Genomic DNA, 17,531 nt, shown 5'->3' on the forward strand with positions numbered 1-17,531 from the left:
GTCAAGAATGTTACAGTGCATATGTGTTACTAGCATTTTATATTTCATAATTATTATGTAAGCATCAGAGAAGTAATATTTTCTTCCAATCTTTTTGAGTCTTCTGTAAAAAGATTTGCAGACTTCCCCAGGTACTGTAGCTCTGACATGATTATGTATATAGAGTGTTATGGATTGCAGAAAAATGTACCATGAATGGCAGTTATTGAAGACGTGCCTCTCAGTGTCACAGTCACTTTAAGCCACACTGTAGATTTTGCTGGGGAAAAGGAGGCAAGGTGTTTTGACTGTATTTTCTATAGGTGGCCAGCTCTTATGTATTTCTTTGTATTTCTTTGACGCACTAAGCTGTATGGTTTATAAGATGACCCTATGACAATCTTTAAAAGTGTCCAATTAGAGCTATTTCTCCCAAATTTCTAAACCTGAATCATTAGACTAAACAGAAAGGCTGAAATTTGCTATTTATAACTTCTTACTTTATAAAACATTATTTTAAAACCCATATTTTAAAAGTCATTCAGTATCACCTTTTATATTCAGGTGGTGACTGGGTTGGATGGCACATTTCACTTTTCTTCAAATCATACAAGATTGGTAGAGTTTTGGTATATTGATTTTAATTTCTCCTGGGTTTTACATTTTTATTTGGTACCTGGCCTTTGAAGAAAAAGGAAAAAACTTCCATTCATTAAACTGACTAGATAGGATAATCAAAATACAAATAAATATCATTAATTTTTTTGAGATTTAAAGAACATTAGGGGTCCAGTACGGATAAAATGGAGTAAGTACCAGTCACTCTGTGTTTTGTACTGAATAAAATCTGAACAGGATGCATAGAGTAGCAATTTGAGGACTATGAAAAGGAGCAGGCAAATTGGGGAAGAGGTCCAGAATTAAATTACTGATGTGTGGGTGGTGGCTTTACCATTTTTTTCCTTCTAATACCTCCCAACTAACCCTGCAGTAGGCACAAAGGAATAGACAGAGCAAGCTCAGGAGAAGACCTTTAGAACTGGCTCAAGGAGCAGAAAAGGGAACTCATACTGTTCAGAGAGAACGTAAAAATCCTGTGTTGCAGTTGGCCCTCTTTTTCCTGTCCTCTCATGGTGCAGTTCCAAGTAATCCTGTGGCATAGGGGTGTCCACATTAGCCAAAGCTCTGAGCAGAGGAACCTTCTCTCACCTTCAGCTGAGGAGTTGTAATTCCAAGAGGACGGGACCTAACCATTGTTTTTGTTGCTTGTCCTTCTATTGTTTGGCTCAGGATATGGGCACACTTCAGAAGCACACTGAAGAGCAGGGTACCTAAAATCCCAGCTCTCTAGCTGGAAGACAAATAGAGGAGTCCCAAGGAACTAGAACGTATAAGGAGGTCATGGAGAGGAAGAAGCACAAGAAATCAACCCCACATAACTGTTTGTAAGCTTTGGACTCATTCCCAAGCTGTGCACATGTGGATCTGATACCACTTCGCATACAAAAGACTTGGAGAACTTCACAGATGTATCACTGCTCATGTCTGAGTCTGGCCACTAGGTGGCATATACACTGGACAGATCCAAATAGCACTGAGTGCTTTGAAAGTATGCTGGCATTAGAACCACAGACACAACAGGCTGGTTGGAACTGAAGGACTGAACCTCACCAGGTTGATTGCTTACAAAAACAAAAAATGTCAACATTTTCCTAGGATTTAAAGAAGACCCAGCGTCGTATAATATAATATTAAAAATGTCCAAGATACAATTAAGAAATTACTTGGCTACCAGGAAAATCTCAATTTGCGTGGAAAAAGACAACCAACAGACACCAATGGTGAGATAACAACGATGGTGAAATTATCTGACACTTGAAACCAAAGGAAAAATACAAAGGGTACTAAATAAATCGATAATATAAAAATGAACCAAGTGGAAATTTTAGAGCTACAAACACGATAACCAACAACAACAACAAAACCCTCCCTTCACCAGCTCAGTAGCAGAATAGAGATAACAGAGGAAAAATGAATGAACTTGAAGATAAATTAATAAAAATGATTCAATCTGAACAACAGCGAGAACAAAAGAGATTGAAAAAGTGAAAAGAACCTTAGAGATTTATGGGAAAATAACCAAAAAGATTCTAGCAGTTATGTCATTGCAGTCTCAGATGAGGAAGAGAAAAAGTTGAGTGCAAAAAAAATATTTTAAGAAATAATGTCTGAAAACGCCCCAAATTTAGCAAAAGAGGTAGACGTAGGGATTCAAGAAGCTCAGTGAATGCCAAACAGAATAAACAAATTCACATCCAGACATATCATAATCAAACTGCTGAAAATTAAAGGGAAAAAAAAATCCCCAAAACACCCAGAGAAAAATGACACATTACCAGTAGGAGAACAACCACGGAAGCCAGAAAGAAGTGGCATAACAGTTTTAAAATGCTGAAAGGAAAGAACTGTCAACCAGAATTCTATATCTTGAACATATACATCAGGAATAAAGGTGGGGGAAAAAAAACACCCAAATTTTCAGATTAAGGAAAACTAAGGGGATTCATTACCAGCAGATCTGTTCTAAAGCAATTGCTAAAGGAAGTTCTTTAGACTGAAGGGAAATAATGTCAAAAGGAAATTTGGAACATTATGTATGAAGAAAGAGCAATAAAAATGGCAAACATCTGTGTAAATATAATTGATTATTCCATTTTTTAGTTCTTTAAAATATGTTTGCAAGTAGAAAGCAGAAATTTTAACATCTGATAGGTATTTCAAAGGAGAGGCTAATTGTACTTATATGGTGGTAAGATTTCTATATTCCATCCAAAATAGTAAAACATTAGACTCTAAAAGTCTTTAAACATTTAAACATGTATACTGTAATCCCTAGAAAAATCACCAAGTTATCTAAAAGAAGTCAGGAAAGGAATGTTTAATGGAGGGAACAAGCAGAAAGCAAATAACAAAATAGTAAACTGAAATCCAAACATATCAATAATTACATTAAATGCAAATGATTAAAACATACCTATTAATAAGAGACACAGATTTTCAGGATGCAAAAGAAAAATTAGGCAATCAAATTAATCCCTGCTTTGCAAACCATCTCCATTTTACAAAAAGGAAACTGAGATTTAGAGGGGAATTAACTTGCTCAAGATCGTACAGCAACTAGATTTATATGAGAGGTTTTCTAACTTCCTACTTAACTTGCTTACTACTTTACCGAATACTCTGTTCTAACCCTCTAGGGTATTGCTGAGATTAAAAAATAAGCAGAGAATGGGACAACTAGGCTTCATCCTGTCAAGACTGAATTCAGAGTTCACTGGATTTGGATGGAGTTCTGCACCTGTGCCGGGAGTGTGTTACTAGACCCATTGAAAAACCATATAAGAAGAGCGTCAAAGATGGATGAAATGGCATCAAACCCTGTAGTGATCATACTAGCTCTGACCTAATTTCCAGTCTCCTCCTGTTGGAAAATAAAGGGCTGAGTTACCTCAGGCTTTTCCTGAGAAGAGTTGGCTGGCATTCTTTCAGAGGCAGAGGAAGTGAGCCATGTGTATGTCTTTTGGTTCACACTCCCTGAATTCAGCAGGTTCTACGCACTGAAACGCAGGGCAACCTGATGTAAATTTCTAACTCTCCCTTTCCCATCCTTGGGGAAAGTCAAGGGGCTTATGAGCCTTGACAAGCTGTGTTTCTGATGGAAAAGGTAAGTGGAAGAACTTCAGAAATACAGGGTAGATGGACTTAAATGGTAAAAGATAGAAACAAACACCACTGAATTACTTAGCTTTCTGGAACAGACACAGAATATTCTTTTCTTGTGACAGAGTCAGTCCACGTACATATAATAGAGGAAGAGTTATATGTTGCCTCTTATTTGTTTTCTAGAGTGTAGTTCTTGACAGAGAAGAAAATATCAGGGTGACAATTTGGTTTGCAGGGGACACATGCTCTGAGTGAAAGTGTGGAAAAAGCTATTGTAACTTAATTCTATCCTGGGAATTGATGATCTGTTCCAAGAGAATAAATCAGACAGACCATGGCACTAAGAGAGCTTACAGCCAGGACTGCCCTGTCTGGGGAAAGTAAACTTCTTTCCAAGTAACAGATAAGCTGTCTTAGCATGTTTAAACCTAAACAAAATGGCATCATGAATCATGGCAGTGGAGACAAGAAATAAAGCCAATTTTCTACAAAGGTCCAGATGCTTCGTGGATGCCCTTGATGACTTTGAGAACTACTGTTCTCAAAGCAGCCACACTTTATTGGCCTCATCCAGATCCAAATATCTTGTGCAGAAAGTACGCACCCATTTGATGGGGCTGTTTAAGCACACATCTCTCTGGACTCAGACAGAAGTAATTGTCCTTGAATCAACTCCACATATAGACAAGAGTTTAATATAAGACCAAGTTCCTTATTACAAAATCTCTAAATATATCACTACACCATCTCTAGATTAGGCAAGATGCCAGAGTATGTCAGGGACATTGCACTAGCTTGGCATCTAATATTACCTGCTATTAAAATTGTCTAAGCCTTGTCAGAAAGGGAGTCTTCTATCCGTAACCTCATAGATATTACTTACAATTTACTAGTTATCTGGAAGTCCAAAATCATTCAGCCTGACTAGTCATTTACTAAATATTAACAATGCTTTTTTAAGACGTCATTTAGTAGAGTGGTCTGCAACTGCTATAGATGAGAACCATCTGTCTTCATTCTGAACCAATTATATTAGTATGTCTAGGGGTGGGGTCTGAGCCTAGGCAATTCTAATATGAAATCAGGAGTAAGAACCACTGAATAGGCCCTACAACAGGAACTGAATAGGTCTTTTTGTTTCCTTAAATAAATGGGAAAGGCCTGAAAATTAAATCACCTTGTGTGTTCTGATTGATAGTTTAATTGTTGGAATCCTTCTTCTGGAAGACAGACACATGCACTTGATCTGAGCCTACGTGTAGTTGTACAGGCAGTGGGTGGGGGGAACAGGAAGTGGGGAGAGCGAACCCCTCCAATTCCTGCTTTTAGAACCAAGTTTCAGATAACTACATACCCTGTATCAGAGATGTGGGTAACCACATGCAAGTCCACAGACAACTTTGTTGGCTGTATCCTAACAGGCTACGGTCATTTGTTTAGAGCCAAGTCAGCGACAGCTCTAGCTTGTAAGCAGGTCAGGGTCACCCTTGTCCATAATTCCATGCTTAGTTTGCATGTGTGCTGAGAAGGGCCAGTGCAGGATATCTGACAATAGTGTGGGTGGGATTTTACCTCAATGACACTTTTAAATAGGGAATTATGATGGCTGTTCTCCTATTTACCCATATATGCTGAGCCAACAGAATCTGTGCCAGTTTGTTCCAGGGTTATCTGTCCAAGGAAAACAACTACTCAAAAAATTAGGGAAAAAAAAAAATAAACTAGTTAGGAGCTAAGTCAGTCAAACAAGTGTGTGACAATCCTGAGATGCATAGAAGGAGCAAAAAGGTGAAGCAAGGGATGAAAACAGGATGGACAGAGACAAGCCAAAATATAGCTCATTAACATGCAATTCATATATTACAGACCTCCTTTTAGTGTGTTCTCCTTGTGTATATCTCTGTGTGCTCCTCTGGGTTAAGGACATTTTTTTTTAAAGACAACAAATTGCAATGAAGGGTCAGGACTAATACCTATAGTCACACACCACAAAGCGACATTTAGGTAAAAAACAGACCACATACCATGTTTCCCCGAAAATAAGACCTATGCGGACCATCAGCTCTAATATATCTTTTGAAGCAAAAATTAATATAAGACCTGGTCTTATTTTACTATACTATAAGACCCGGTCTTTAATATAATATAATATAATATAATGTAATATAATACAATATAATACCGAGTCTTATATTAATTTTTGCTCCAAAAGATGCATTAGAACTGATGGCCCGGCTAGGTCTTATTTTCGGGGAAGCACAGTATATACAAAGGTCGGTGGTCCCATCAGAGTATAATGGAGCTGAAAAATTCCTATGGCCTAGTGAGAGCGTGACCTTCCTAAGGTCTTAGTGTAATGCATTACTGTTTTGTGTAGGTCTCAGTCTTTGGATAGCAATGCTATCTGCTAAAAATGCCCGGGTGAGCTTCCCATAGATATCTCCTCTTTCTAAACTAATGTTACAACTGGACCTGACTCTTGTGGTTCTTATCACAATTGCAAGATGCCTTTCAATGAAGACCATTAGAGAACTTTTAAGAAAAAAAGAGTTTATTACTTACAGGCTCTGGAGCATGCAAGGTTCACCCGGGGACACACAGTGGGGAGAGAGAACCCATGGAGCCAGCAAGGGCCAATACAGGCCTGGAGTTCTGCTTTTATTGGACTCCAGTTTGGGGGTCTATGGTTTCCAGGGCTCATTCTCTATTGGCAAATTTAAAATGTTAAGAGTGGGAATTTACAGCCTGGTAAGAGAAAGAAACCAGTAACCCAAATGGTCAGTTACAAATCAAGATTTCCAAAACAAAGTGCCTCAGTGGGGGCAGTTGGCCTGACTCTTCACCCAGTCCTGTGACGGACAGTGCTTTTATTCCAGGTGGCTTTCATGGAAGTGGATGCCTCTGGCAATGAAAGCTTAAGTCAAGCACTTGCATTACAAGAAGAAATGATGCCAATTGTCAGAGTTTAGGCTACAATTACTCACGGGTTTGTGGTAATGCTGGTGTAAAGGAACCTACTGTGCTGTCAGTCCTATAAAAGTAGAGCACCTACAATTATGGTAGTAGGCTACCCTATCTAGGTTTGTGTAAGTGCACACTGTGATGTTCCTGCAAGGATAAAACTGCCTAATGACACATTTCTTAGAGCATGTCTCCATCCTTTAGTGGCACGTGACTGTATGGGTATGTATATAAAAGGCATAGCACAGTAATTAAGTAATTAATATTGTCTTCTAGATAAGCTTGTCAAAAGGGTTAGAAAAACAACATGACAATACTGATAATATTTTAAATACCTAAGAAAAATAATTAGTTTTCTGGACTATCTCCATTTTGCTCAGAGAATGCCTGTTAGTTGCAAATAAAGGATATTATCTCTCCTGGAAAAGACATAGTAGCTTGGAAGTCAGTGATAAACTAAACGAATGTTATAAAAGATAGTAACTCAAGGATGTGATGCCCACCCAGTTGTCATTCCGATATAAAGACCAGCAAAGACCACTCTCAGGTCCTCAAAGCCTCAGAAATGTTACCAGTTTAGGAACTTTTGCTCCAGGACACTGTGCATTGACTCAGAGAAGAAAACTTTGAACAGAAATTTGAAGAGATCTGGAAATAATTATTGAAACAAGTCAGTAAACATGAAAAATTAGACAAAATAATGAGTCAGTAAGAAAATAAGTAATGATTCAGATAACATTCTTACATGTGAAAGACTGTTAGATTAAATGATCAGTGACTAGGATAGGAGATAGAATTTAATTCAAATGCAGCAAAAGCACATGTCTCCTATAAGAGCACATATTTGCTAAAGACAAAGACCTTCCATCAGAATGATCACCTCTGAAAATTTGCCCCAGGTAAGTGAGGAGAGAAAAATGAAATGCAGTCTAGTTAATTCTTGAAAACAGATTGATCTGATCACACAATATTAGGTATGGTAACGCAAGGAAAAAATTCATGATTAATCACTGAATGGGAATTTTGTAGTCTGTCTGGAAAATTCTGAATATGTGTATATTGGAGTTTATATTTCTCAAAGACTTAATCAAATTAGAATTATTCTTTTTGGTCTACTAACAAACCTCTACATTACTTTGAGTCATGAAGATGAAAATGTCAAGATATTTAGGTGTTTCAATAGAAATGAACTTGAATTTAAAAATTTTGTTTTTGATGAGGTTGTCAAAAAATGAATTCAATCTCATAAAATATTGTTATAATATCAAGAATGAGGGACTGTGTCCAGACCAGCTAGATTATAGCAGGAACATCAAGTTGTCTTATGCACTCCAAGTTATTAGAATTTGTTTTGACTAAAGTAAATGGAATAGTAAAGAAACAAACTATTTAAAATACCTAAAAGCATTTCCCATTACTAGAGAATACTTGAAGAGTGAGAAAGAAATGATGTGATCTTCAAATATATCTGACTTACTTTTAGGTGCAGGATTAAATACTCTAGGAATGAAATTTGAAACAATGGTTAGAAGCTGCAGAATAAGTTATTTCATAAAAGTAAGAACATTATAAAATCAATGCTGTCCACAAATGGAATAAGCTGCTTTGGGAGATTAATATATGTAACATCATCCAAAGTGTTCAAATACATGCTATAATCTGTAGAGAAGATTCAAGAATGGCAGGTATTGCTGTCCGAGGGATTTTGAACTCCCAAATGTTTTAGACCTGGAATGACTGCTTGAGTGACATTTTAAGAAACCTTTTGTAATTGCCTAAAGCAAGCAGTGTTTTTGTGGGTATAAAAAAGTAGATATGATATAAACCTCTGAGTTAGAATAGCCAAGATGCATTTTCTAGTCCTGTCTGTGATGGTTATCTAAAAACACTGGCTTTATCAGGTATATTGAGTTATTGTCAAATGCACCATTTTTGTGAATGTTTAAAATTACAGCTGTTTATGTCATTCTCAGTGACCCACATGGTGCCTTATGCATAGCAGGCATTTAGTAACGCATGGAGAATCTTCAATTCTTTTCTTAGTGCCCCCTCATTTACAATGGCAGCTTTAATTCATCAATATTTGCATTTCTCTGCCAAGTTTTAGAATATCCAATCATCTGTGATAAGAATGATATTCATTAACAGATAATAGAGATTTGCCATACTTTGCTACTCAGCATTTATTTCTATTTCCTTTTGATAAATAGACTCTGCATTTCATTCAAATATTCACTGCTCGTCTATGTAGACCTGTACATCCTCCCTACAAGTCCAGGAAAAGGCCCTGATTGACTTAAACTCATCAACACATCTCAAATTCCTGGCCACAGTGGTTCATTCAGTTATGGACAAATGGCCCAAATTGGGCCGAGGAGATTTGAGGAGATATTTTCTGGGGGTTTGTAAGAGGAACTAAATGATATAAATATGTGGTATCTGCAAATTGTAAAAGAATTCCTGGCTCCAAGAGAAAAGTTATTATACAAGGATGTAGAGATTTGAGAGAACTACAGACAAATTAAGCCTCAGTGATGATGCTGTGAGCCTTTAGATGAAGTGCCACTTAAGTTTGGAGATTCTGCTATGAGCTATCAAAAGCATTCTAACAGATACAGGGGCTCAAACAAATCCAAACAGTGCTTTCACACAACTTTGAATAACTTTTCATTTTTATTAATCTCAACTCAGTTTTTCCCACCTCTGCCTCTGAACATTCTTCCTTTGTTTCATTCACAAATATCCCAAGTACATCACGTTTCATGTCTTCATATTTTTCTTCAAACTTTCCTCTACTTGAAGCACCCCATGTTGTCTCTCTTTTATTAGTTAGTAAATATCTAATCTTTTTCTCAATCCTTGTCTTCTCCATAGATTTCATTGTTGCATCATCAGTTGTATATATAATCTTAGTAACATAACTATTGTAACACCTACTTTTGGACATTATATTGTTTATTTATATTTCTGCCTTTCTTGGATTTTTTGAGGCTACAATTTAGTTTATGACCCCTGAACTCAACTGAATCTCTAGGTATAAATTATGAATAAGTGAATAAATGAATGTGCTCTAGTTCTTAATCCTCGAAACGTGAAATGTTAGGTTTATCAAAAGTAGCTTCATATTTTGAAAGTAATTTTTTTGTTTTGTTTCCATTTTCACGAAATATATTTTTTCCATCTCTTTACTTTCAGTCTGTGTGCGACTTTCAATCTGAAGTATCTTGTAGAAAACATAGGTAAGGGTCTTGTCTTCTTATTCATCCAGCCTCCCTATCTTTTGATTGGAACAGTTAATCCATTTACATTGAAAATAATTGTTGATAGATATGTTGTTATTTCGATTTCATTAATCTTTTTTTTTTTTTTTATCTTTTTTTTGTTTTCATCTTAAAGAAGCCTCTTTAAGATTTCTTGTAATACTGGTTTGGTGGTGATGAACTCCTTTGGCTTTTTCTGGTCTGGGAAGCTCTTTATCTGTCTTTCAGTTCTAAATAATAGCTTTGCTGGGTAATCTTGGTTGTAGGTCTTTGCTTTTCATCACTTTGAATATTTCCTGCCAATCCCTTCTGTCTTACAAAATTTCTGTTGAGAAATCAGCTGACAATCTTATGCGAGTTCCCTTATAGGTACTAACTAACTGCTCTTCTCTTGCTGCTTTTAAGATTCCTTCTTTATCTTTAACCTTTGGCATTTTACTTATGATCTGCATTGGTGTGAGGTAGCAATACTTATACCAGACTAAATAGACTTTAAAACAAAAGCTATAACAAGAGACAAAGAAGGACCCCATAATCCCACTTCTGGTATTTGTCCGAAAAAACCCAAAACACTACTTCAGGGGACAAATATATCCATATGTTCATTGCAGAATTGTTTATAATGGTCAAGATGTGGAGGCAGCCTGAGTATCTGTCGATGGATGAATGGATAAAGAGTCAGGAGTACATATATACAATTGAATATTGCTCAGCTATGGATGGAAGGCAGTTCCTGCCATCTGCAGAAGCATGGATGGACCTGGAGGTTATTGTGCTGAGTGAAGTATGTCAGACAGAGAAAGACAGATGCAATGTGATTTTGCTTATATGTTGAATCTAAAGAACAAACATATAAACAAACAAACAGAAACAAAATCATAGATACAGAGAACATTTTGATGGTTGCCAGATGGGAAGGGTGTTGCAAGAGTGAAAAATGGGAAGGGACTAAGAAGTACAAATTGGCAGTTACAAAATAGTCATGGGCATGTAAAGTAAAGCATAGGGAATATAGTCAATAATATGGTAATTGTATAGTATCAGGTGAGTATTAGTCAGGGAGATCACTTTTTTAATTATATAAATGTCTAACCACTATGTTGTACACCTGAAATATACAATAATATTGAAATAATAGTGAAAATAAAGTGTCAAAAAAGAACAACCCAATTAAAAAAGGTAACTTTTACTTTAACTGCAGTGTTCAACAAAAATTTTAACTTATTTCCCACCCATAGATTTTGATCTCTTTTATAAGAACAGCACTTTTTCAGTGACACATTATAGGATAAACACAATTTTTTAAAAAAGGAGAGAGACTTCCCAAAGAAGTTTAATGTTAAAAAAAAAATTGCAAGTATTTTGTGTACATGCATGAGCATTTCAAGATTTTAACTGCTTTGTACTTCAGGAAGTTTGTGATGTATAAACATTTTACAAATCTGATCTCAAAAAACAATGATTTGAATAATCTGTGCTTTAATGTGAAAACAAAACATTATTTTTTTCAGTTTCTCATACAATATGTTTATTAAACACTTTGTGTCAGTAATTTCTTAAGATTATAACATTTAACCTTGCAATGGAGCTAATACCAATTCTATTCATGGGAGTATATTTTGGACTTTAGAACAACTTTAAGTGAAATGAATGCCACAATCTTTTTAGGTTGTGCTTGGAGCAAAGACAAAGAAGCATCAACTCATTTTTCTCAACTAATAAAACATCTAATGATGCACTTTGTATGACATTATTTTAATGTTAGTATGATGTTAAATATATTTTTGCTTCTGTTTATTACTGAAACTCGATATATCATCTCTGAACATTACTAATTATCACTTAATTTATATTTTAAATATTGAATTTATAACTTGGGCTCCAGGAAAAATCCTGAAAAATAAAGATCAGCATTTAGCATCTTTTTCTTACCCTCAATCATAAATTTTCAATTTGATGTGACTATTGTGGAATCTGTATCAGGAAGTATAGCTTTTTAATATATCTTTTTATAGATAAAAAATAGTTGCTTCTGCACCAAGGAAGCACTGAAGTTCTGAAGGAGCATGTGCTTTGAGTTTCGTTCCCATCTGTCTCCTTTTTTTTTTATAAAGTGGCAATTTATACTACCATTAGAAATATACATTTATATATAAATTTTTGCATTCAAATCTGTTTGATTACCTATGACTAAATACCACAAATCAAATAAAAACTCTATATAATATATCCTTATCTCAGAAGCATATGTATATATACACATATATATTTGTAGAACAATTCACCGTTTGAAACTTGATTCTTACTTAAAAAAATGCTATTTACAATTTTATGACAGAGAAATAATCTCAGCCTTTTATGATGTTAAAATGAGCAGGGCATTTTCATGTGTCAAAGTGATTCACCTTGTGCAGATGAAATTAAGCAATGTCATGGAAACCCTTCTCAGAGCAAGGCCTTGTAGATTAAGCCATGAAAGTGGAATCGGTTTGCTATTTCTGGGTCTGTTTAAAACAATTAGTGATGTAGTTATGCTTCTTCCCCAAGAAATGAGTGGTCCCAAATTAGGACCATCAAGCTTTTCAATACACTGGAAGCCATTCTTGATCCTTTACTTTGTTTTAATACTCTCATCTCTTGCTAGTGGCACCACAGCACCACCAATCTATACATAATACTTATCTATAGCATTGTCATTTCCTTAAATAGAAGAATTCTTCTAAAAAGCCACCTGGATTACAATCAGGTCCAAAAAGCCACAATGTGCATCAAATTGATGTCTCTTTATTGGGTTGGTTCATAGTGACTAAAAATATGCTATGAAATTAATATATAAACTCAAAACACCAACCTATTACTACAATTAGGATTAGAACGACTTGCTGTTCTCCACTTTCCTGAAGCACAGAGGTCTCTGAATTAGCAAATGGAACTTCAGCACCATTTGTTTCTATACCTCAAACTCCCAGCTCAAAAATCAAGTTACTAGGTATATTGACCAGAAATCTATTTGATGAGATTCTCAAAAATTTTGTTCTCATTCTTAAGTCCAGTGATTTTGAAACATGGTACAACAAGGGCTCTAAACATGTCTTAACTTATATGTACATAGCCAATTACAAAGATTTGCTAAAAGTTATATTTCTCCTGAGATTATCCCAATGAATATATATATATATATATATATATATATATATATATATATATATATATATATATATTTTTTACCTCACTTACAGGATAATAAATGATGGCAGAATTGAGACCCAGAAATTGGTATAATGAAAATCAAAGTAAAGAATTATTTTACTTGCAATAAACCTGAAAAATGAACTATTTAAACTGGCTCATATTTTTGGAGGAAATAAGATAATTTTATGTTTACATTTAGTACTTTTTTAAAAACCTAGACAGTGAATATTGGTGTTTTCTAACTGAAGGTTTTATGTTTTTACAAGGTAAACAGCAGTTAAGCAAATATTTGTCCTGTGCTCTATCTAAACCACACTTCTGTCAGGTTAATGTGGAACAATAGTATAAGGTTTCCAATACATTCTCTGAACTCAATTGTAAATAAGACAAATCTAATTTCCAAAGCATTTTACTGTGGTGAGTATTTGCTTAAAGGATATGGAGAAAGAAAAACATATACTAATTGGCTAGTTAGAACTCTGCCTCTTAACTGCTATCAGGAAGGAGACAAATGTGAGTGTGGATGATAAATGAAGAACAGACATTGAAAATAGAGGGAAGAATTTTGTTGGAGATTCATATCTCTTATCATATTTTTCATAATATTTAACTGGATTAAATATATTCTGTCATGAAATCATCAGTGTAATTGATAACTGTCAATTGTGTTACTAATGAGTTTATGGCGAGTGTCGACATGCGTGTGTATGTATCATCATAAAAGCTCAAGTCATTTCATGCTAAATGAGTTTGTGACCTATTTTGTGGAAGCCTCTTTTTATTTCTTCAAAGAAAATAAGGCTTTGTGCTTGGGATTTGTTTGGTCCTGAAACTGACAGGTGTGTTTATAATCAAGTTGAATCAAGAGTGACAAAAAGAAATACAACCAGATTTCTTTTTTTTTTTTTTACAAGGGTATCTTTCCCTAGAAGAGTAACATTCTTCTTCTTGTTCTTCTTTTTTTAAATTTAGAATCCTTTATTTGTCACTTTCCAAATATTTTGGTTAAACAAACGTTTCTTGCAAATATGTGTTCAAAATCCTTGCCTAAATACATATTTTTTCTTCTTTGCAATTGATTAGGCAAACAGTTCCATTTCATTTTCTAACCTCCTGATAACATAAATAGAATATTTGGTGAAGTACACAAACCACTATTGGAGAATAATGATTGTGTAGAGTGAGGGAAATTACAGTGACCTTGATGGAATACAGCAACCAATGGCAAGGTCATTGAAGTGAGGACCTAGACCTCTGCAAAGTGTATTTATTTTAGGGAGTCATATTTGGAACAATACATGCTGGACTGTAGAGTTATAGGAGAAGTAACATGCTAAGTCTTCTCATTGATAATATCCGTAAATCTGCTTAACATTCTGTTTTGTTTCGTTTTAATTTGGATATCCCTACACCATTCCTGATTTGTAGGACTAAGTAGATCTATTTTTCCAAGGCAATTACATGGTGTTCATTTCTTCTCTAATATTTTTCTAATACTTTAGTACTCCTAACTGAATTCCCCTAGTCTTACACTGAGACTTTTGTTTGTTTCTTTTTACTACTTTAAGCTGCTCACACAACCCTGTCTGTTGGAACCATAGCTGTCAATTCCATATTGTTTCTCTATGCCTCTGGAAAGTACAATCTATTCCAAATACTCCTCTGTGTTCTAGGAGACACACTTATAAACGAGGATAGATAGCAACAAACAAGCCACCTGCTTTGCAAGATAGTAAATAAGGAATTTCACAGCCATGCCTCCCAATATCACGGCAGAGTTTGGAAAATGCTGTATACATACATAAAACTCTGGTAAGTTATAAAGGCAAACACAATTTGCTTTGATCAATTTCCTAAGATGTATTTCCTTGTGTAAGCCCTCGCTTTGTTCTTTCCTGATGCAAGAGATGGTATAAAACTCTCTAAGACAGCTAGATGTGCACCTATACTCTCAAAGGTATCCACAAAATTAAAAATTCACAAATAGTAAGAGCATGTAACTTGTACATCACTGCCTGGGCATGGTAATAACAAAGAATTCTAAAAAGTTACTTCAGCCTTAGCAAAATAATTTTTTTTTCTAAATTACTAAAAATGAGATCCTAAATTAATAAATTTAATAAAAATATGATCTGCTTTAAGGAGAATCTGAAACTCTCTTTATGAAGGAATGAAATCAGCTAATACCATTAGATTCAACATATACACACCTAAACAAAATCTTAAATTAACAACTTAAAAATACACTTTTAAACTTTTCTTGATGGTAAGTGACTCCTGGCTATATACCTTAGTGGCATTGGAAGAATCTATAATTCATACATGTTCAGTATCATGGTAAAAAAAAATCCAGGAAACAGGATGCAATTATGTGTCAATTCCAAATGCCCAAAGAAAACATAAAATCAAAACAAAGCTCTCATCACAGCATTATCCAGACTTTACGCTACTGAGAGCATTACATCAATTGTAAGTTCAATTCTCCAAAACCCTGTTCTTTAATGTAATAACTTTATTTCTTCTTTACTATAGTTATGTCTTCATTACAAGTAGCCCTCTATTAATAACAGCACAGTTTACTTTAAAGTTTGTGGAGTCTTGATTTATTTTTCCCCTTGTGCATATATATGCTAATCTTTGTGCATATGCATTTTCTATCACATTGCAACAGGAAAGCTTTAGTTCAATTTTCTTGTCGTACACAAAGGAAGATTTTGAGTGCAGAATCTTCACCACTGGGTGCTGTGCTGCCATTTTATTTTTCTCTCCTTGGGTGGATTTATTGTAAGGAAATGGGTAAAGGGGAGAGGGGAAAAGGGAAGGGATGAGAAGGGACGAAGGGAAGAGTTCTCAGCTATGTTGAATCTTGATTCACGACTTTGCCTCCATTCATGGTGGGTGTTCCAGAACTTTTCCTTGAACGCCCTTGTTTTTCTCCAATTTCATGTAGTGATGGCTCTCTGTACATACACACTGGAAAGCAAAATCACAATAATTACTTATAATATTAGACATCAATTTGGTCTCAATAAACATCTCAAATTAGGTTTTTTAATATTCTTAATTTTCATCACGAGCTCTTCTCCTGCTGTAATAACAGGTTTAACTTGATAATGAATTTAGTGGATACACATGGTCCTCTTCCAGTTCTATCAGTACAAACTTTTAAGTCTTCTTGAACTGCAGACCTTTGAGTGCATGAGATATATGAGATATTTCTGTTCTCTTATAGATAAGGCTGGAGTTTTTACTGTCTACTAACCTATATAAGGGATTTTCATCTAGAGTTAGAGGGGACATTACAGGCTTAACATTTAAAGGATAGAAATAGATATTTTATATTTAGTCCTTAGCCTGCAATCTAGTTTGGGTAAGAAAAAAATCCTTATCTACATGCTCCTAATCTTATCCCACTGTAAGAAACATGATGTAGTTGTGTTAAACTGAAATATGTATTGTCAATTTTCAGGGTATCCTACGTAAGAAATGATAATGGGAGAGAAGGCAGAAAAAAAGAAAAAGAAAAAAAAATGCCCACAATTTTCTCAGTTACTCCAGATTCCCTTCACCTAAGGTAATAATGAACACAGTCCGTGGCTTCTTAACTATTCATCAACAGGAAAAGTGATTATGCAACCGCGGGATTTCAGTTCACATCTATATAAACAGTTTGTTTTCTCCTCCATTGTTTTGCCTGGCTCTGAAGCTTAGTCATCTGTAAATTTACCATGTTTGTTGCTAGATTATTGCATAAAAAGAACAATGTTTTTCAATTCATATTTATCCTTGTGAGATAGGCTCTATCCGCACATTGAATACATTAAAATGGATTCATTATCCTGTTGTGAGATAAACATGACTGCAGATGAGTACATGAAATATGTCACTTACATATCTGGGATTATTTTCATCTGTGATTTAGGAGCAAACAGTTCAGTACCTCCGCCTATTGAACCACCACTACAATGCCTTGGTAATCCAATCAAATGGTGTCTTCCCCTGGGTTTAGCCCCCGTACCAGAGATGTGAGTACAGCTGTGAATGAATAGGTGTCTGTCCTGTGTGGTGGTGAAGAGACCAATTTAAAAGCCACACTGCCTGGGTCCACATGATTACTCGGCGACTTTCCAGCTCTGTCAACTTGGACACATTTTCACAATTGAAAAATATTAATATCATTTTTATGAGGAAGAAATGCCTGGCATATAGTAAGCATCGAAAGATGTTTAAGAAAATGAAGGAGCTCATCTCTTCATGAGGATTTTGAATAACACATTTCAGAGAATATAGTGATACATTTTTTGGCTGAAGATATTGTAAATCCAACACTAGATTAAGAGAGTTAAGATATAGGTAAGAGTCTCCTCAGACTAGTTCAGTGAGGAGACAGGTTTCTTCCAACACACTCAGTAGTAG

General features: G+C 35.2%; 1 protein-coding gene across 3 annotated transcripts in view; it reads right to left on the reverse strand.

The window, feature by feature from the left end:
- Nucleotides 1-11,385: 11,385 nt before the first annotated feature.
- The window catches only part of FGF12 (fibroblast growth factor 12), a 519,345-nt gene continuing 513,199 nt past the window's right edge, over nt 11,386-17,531 (reverse strand). For all 3 annotated transcript variants that reach the window (XM_019723113.2, XM_074329539.1, XM_019723105.2), the window contains one exon: nt 11,386-16,088. In XM_019723113.2, coding sequence (XP_019578672.1) covers nt 15,970-16,088 — 119 coding nt within the window. In that variant the 3' untranslated portion in view covers nt 11,386-15,969. The remainder of the gene's footprint in view (nt 16,089-17,531) is intronic.

The sequence above is a fragment of the Rhinolophus sinicus genome, linkage group LG01 (genome assembly GCF_036562045.2).
Source record: "Rhinolophus sinicus isolate RSC01 linkage group LG01, ASM3656204v1, whole genome shotgun sequence".
Classification (NCBI taxonomy): domain Eukaryota; kingdom Metazoa; phylum Chordata; class Mammalia; order Chiroptera; family Rhinolophidae; genus Rhinolophus; species Rhinolophus sinicus.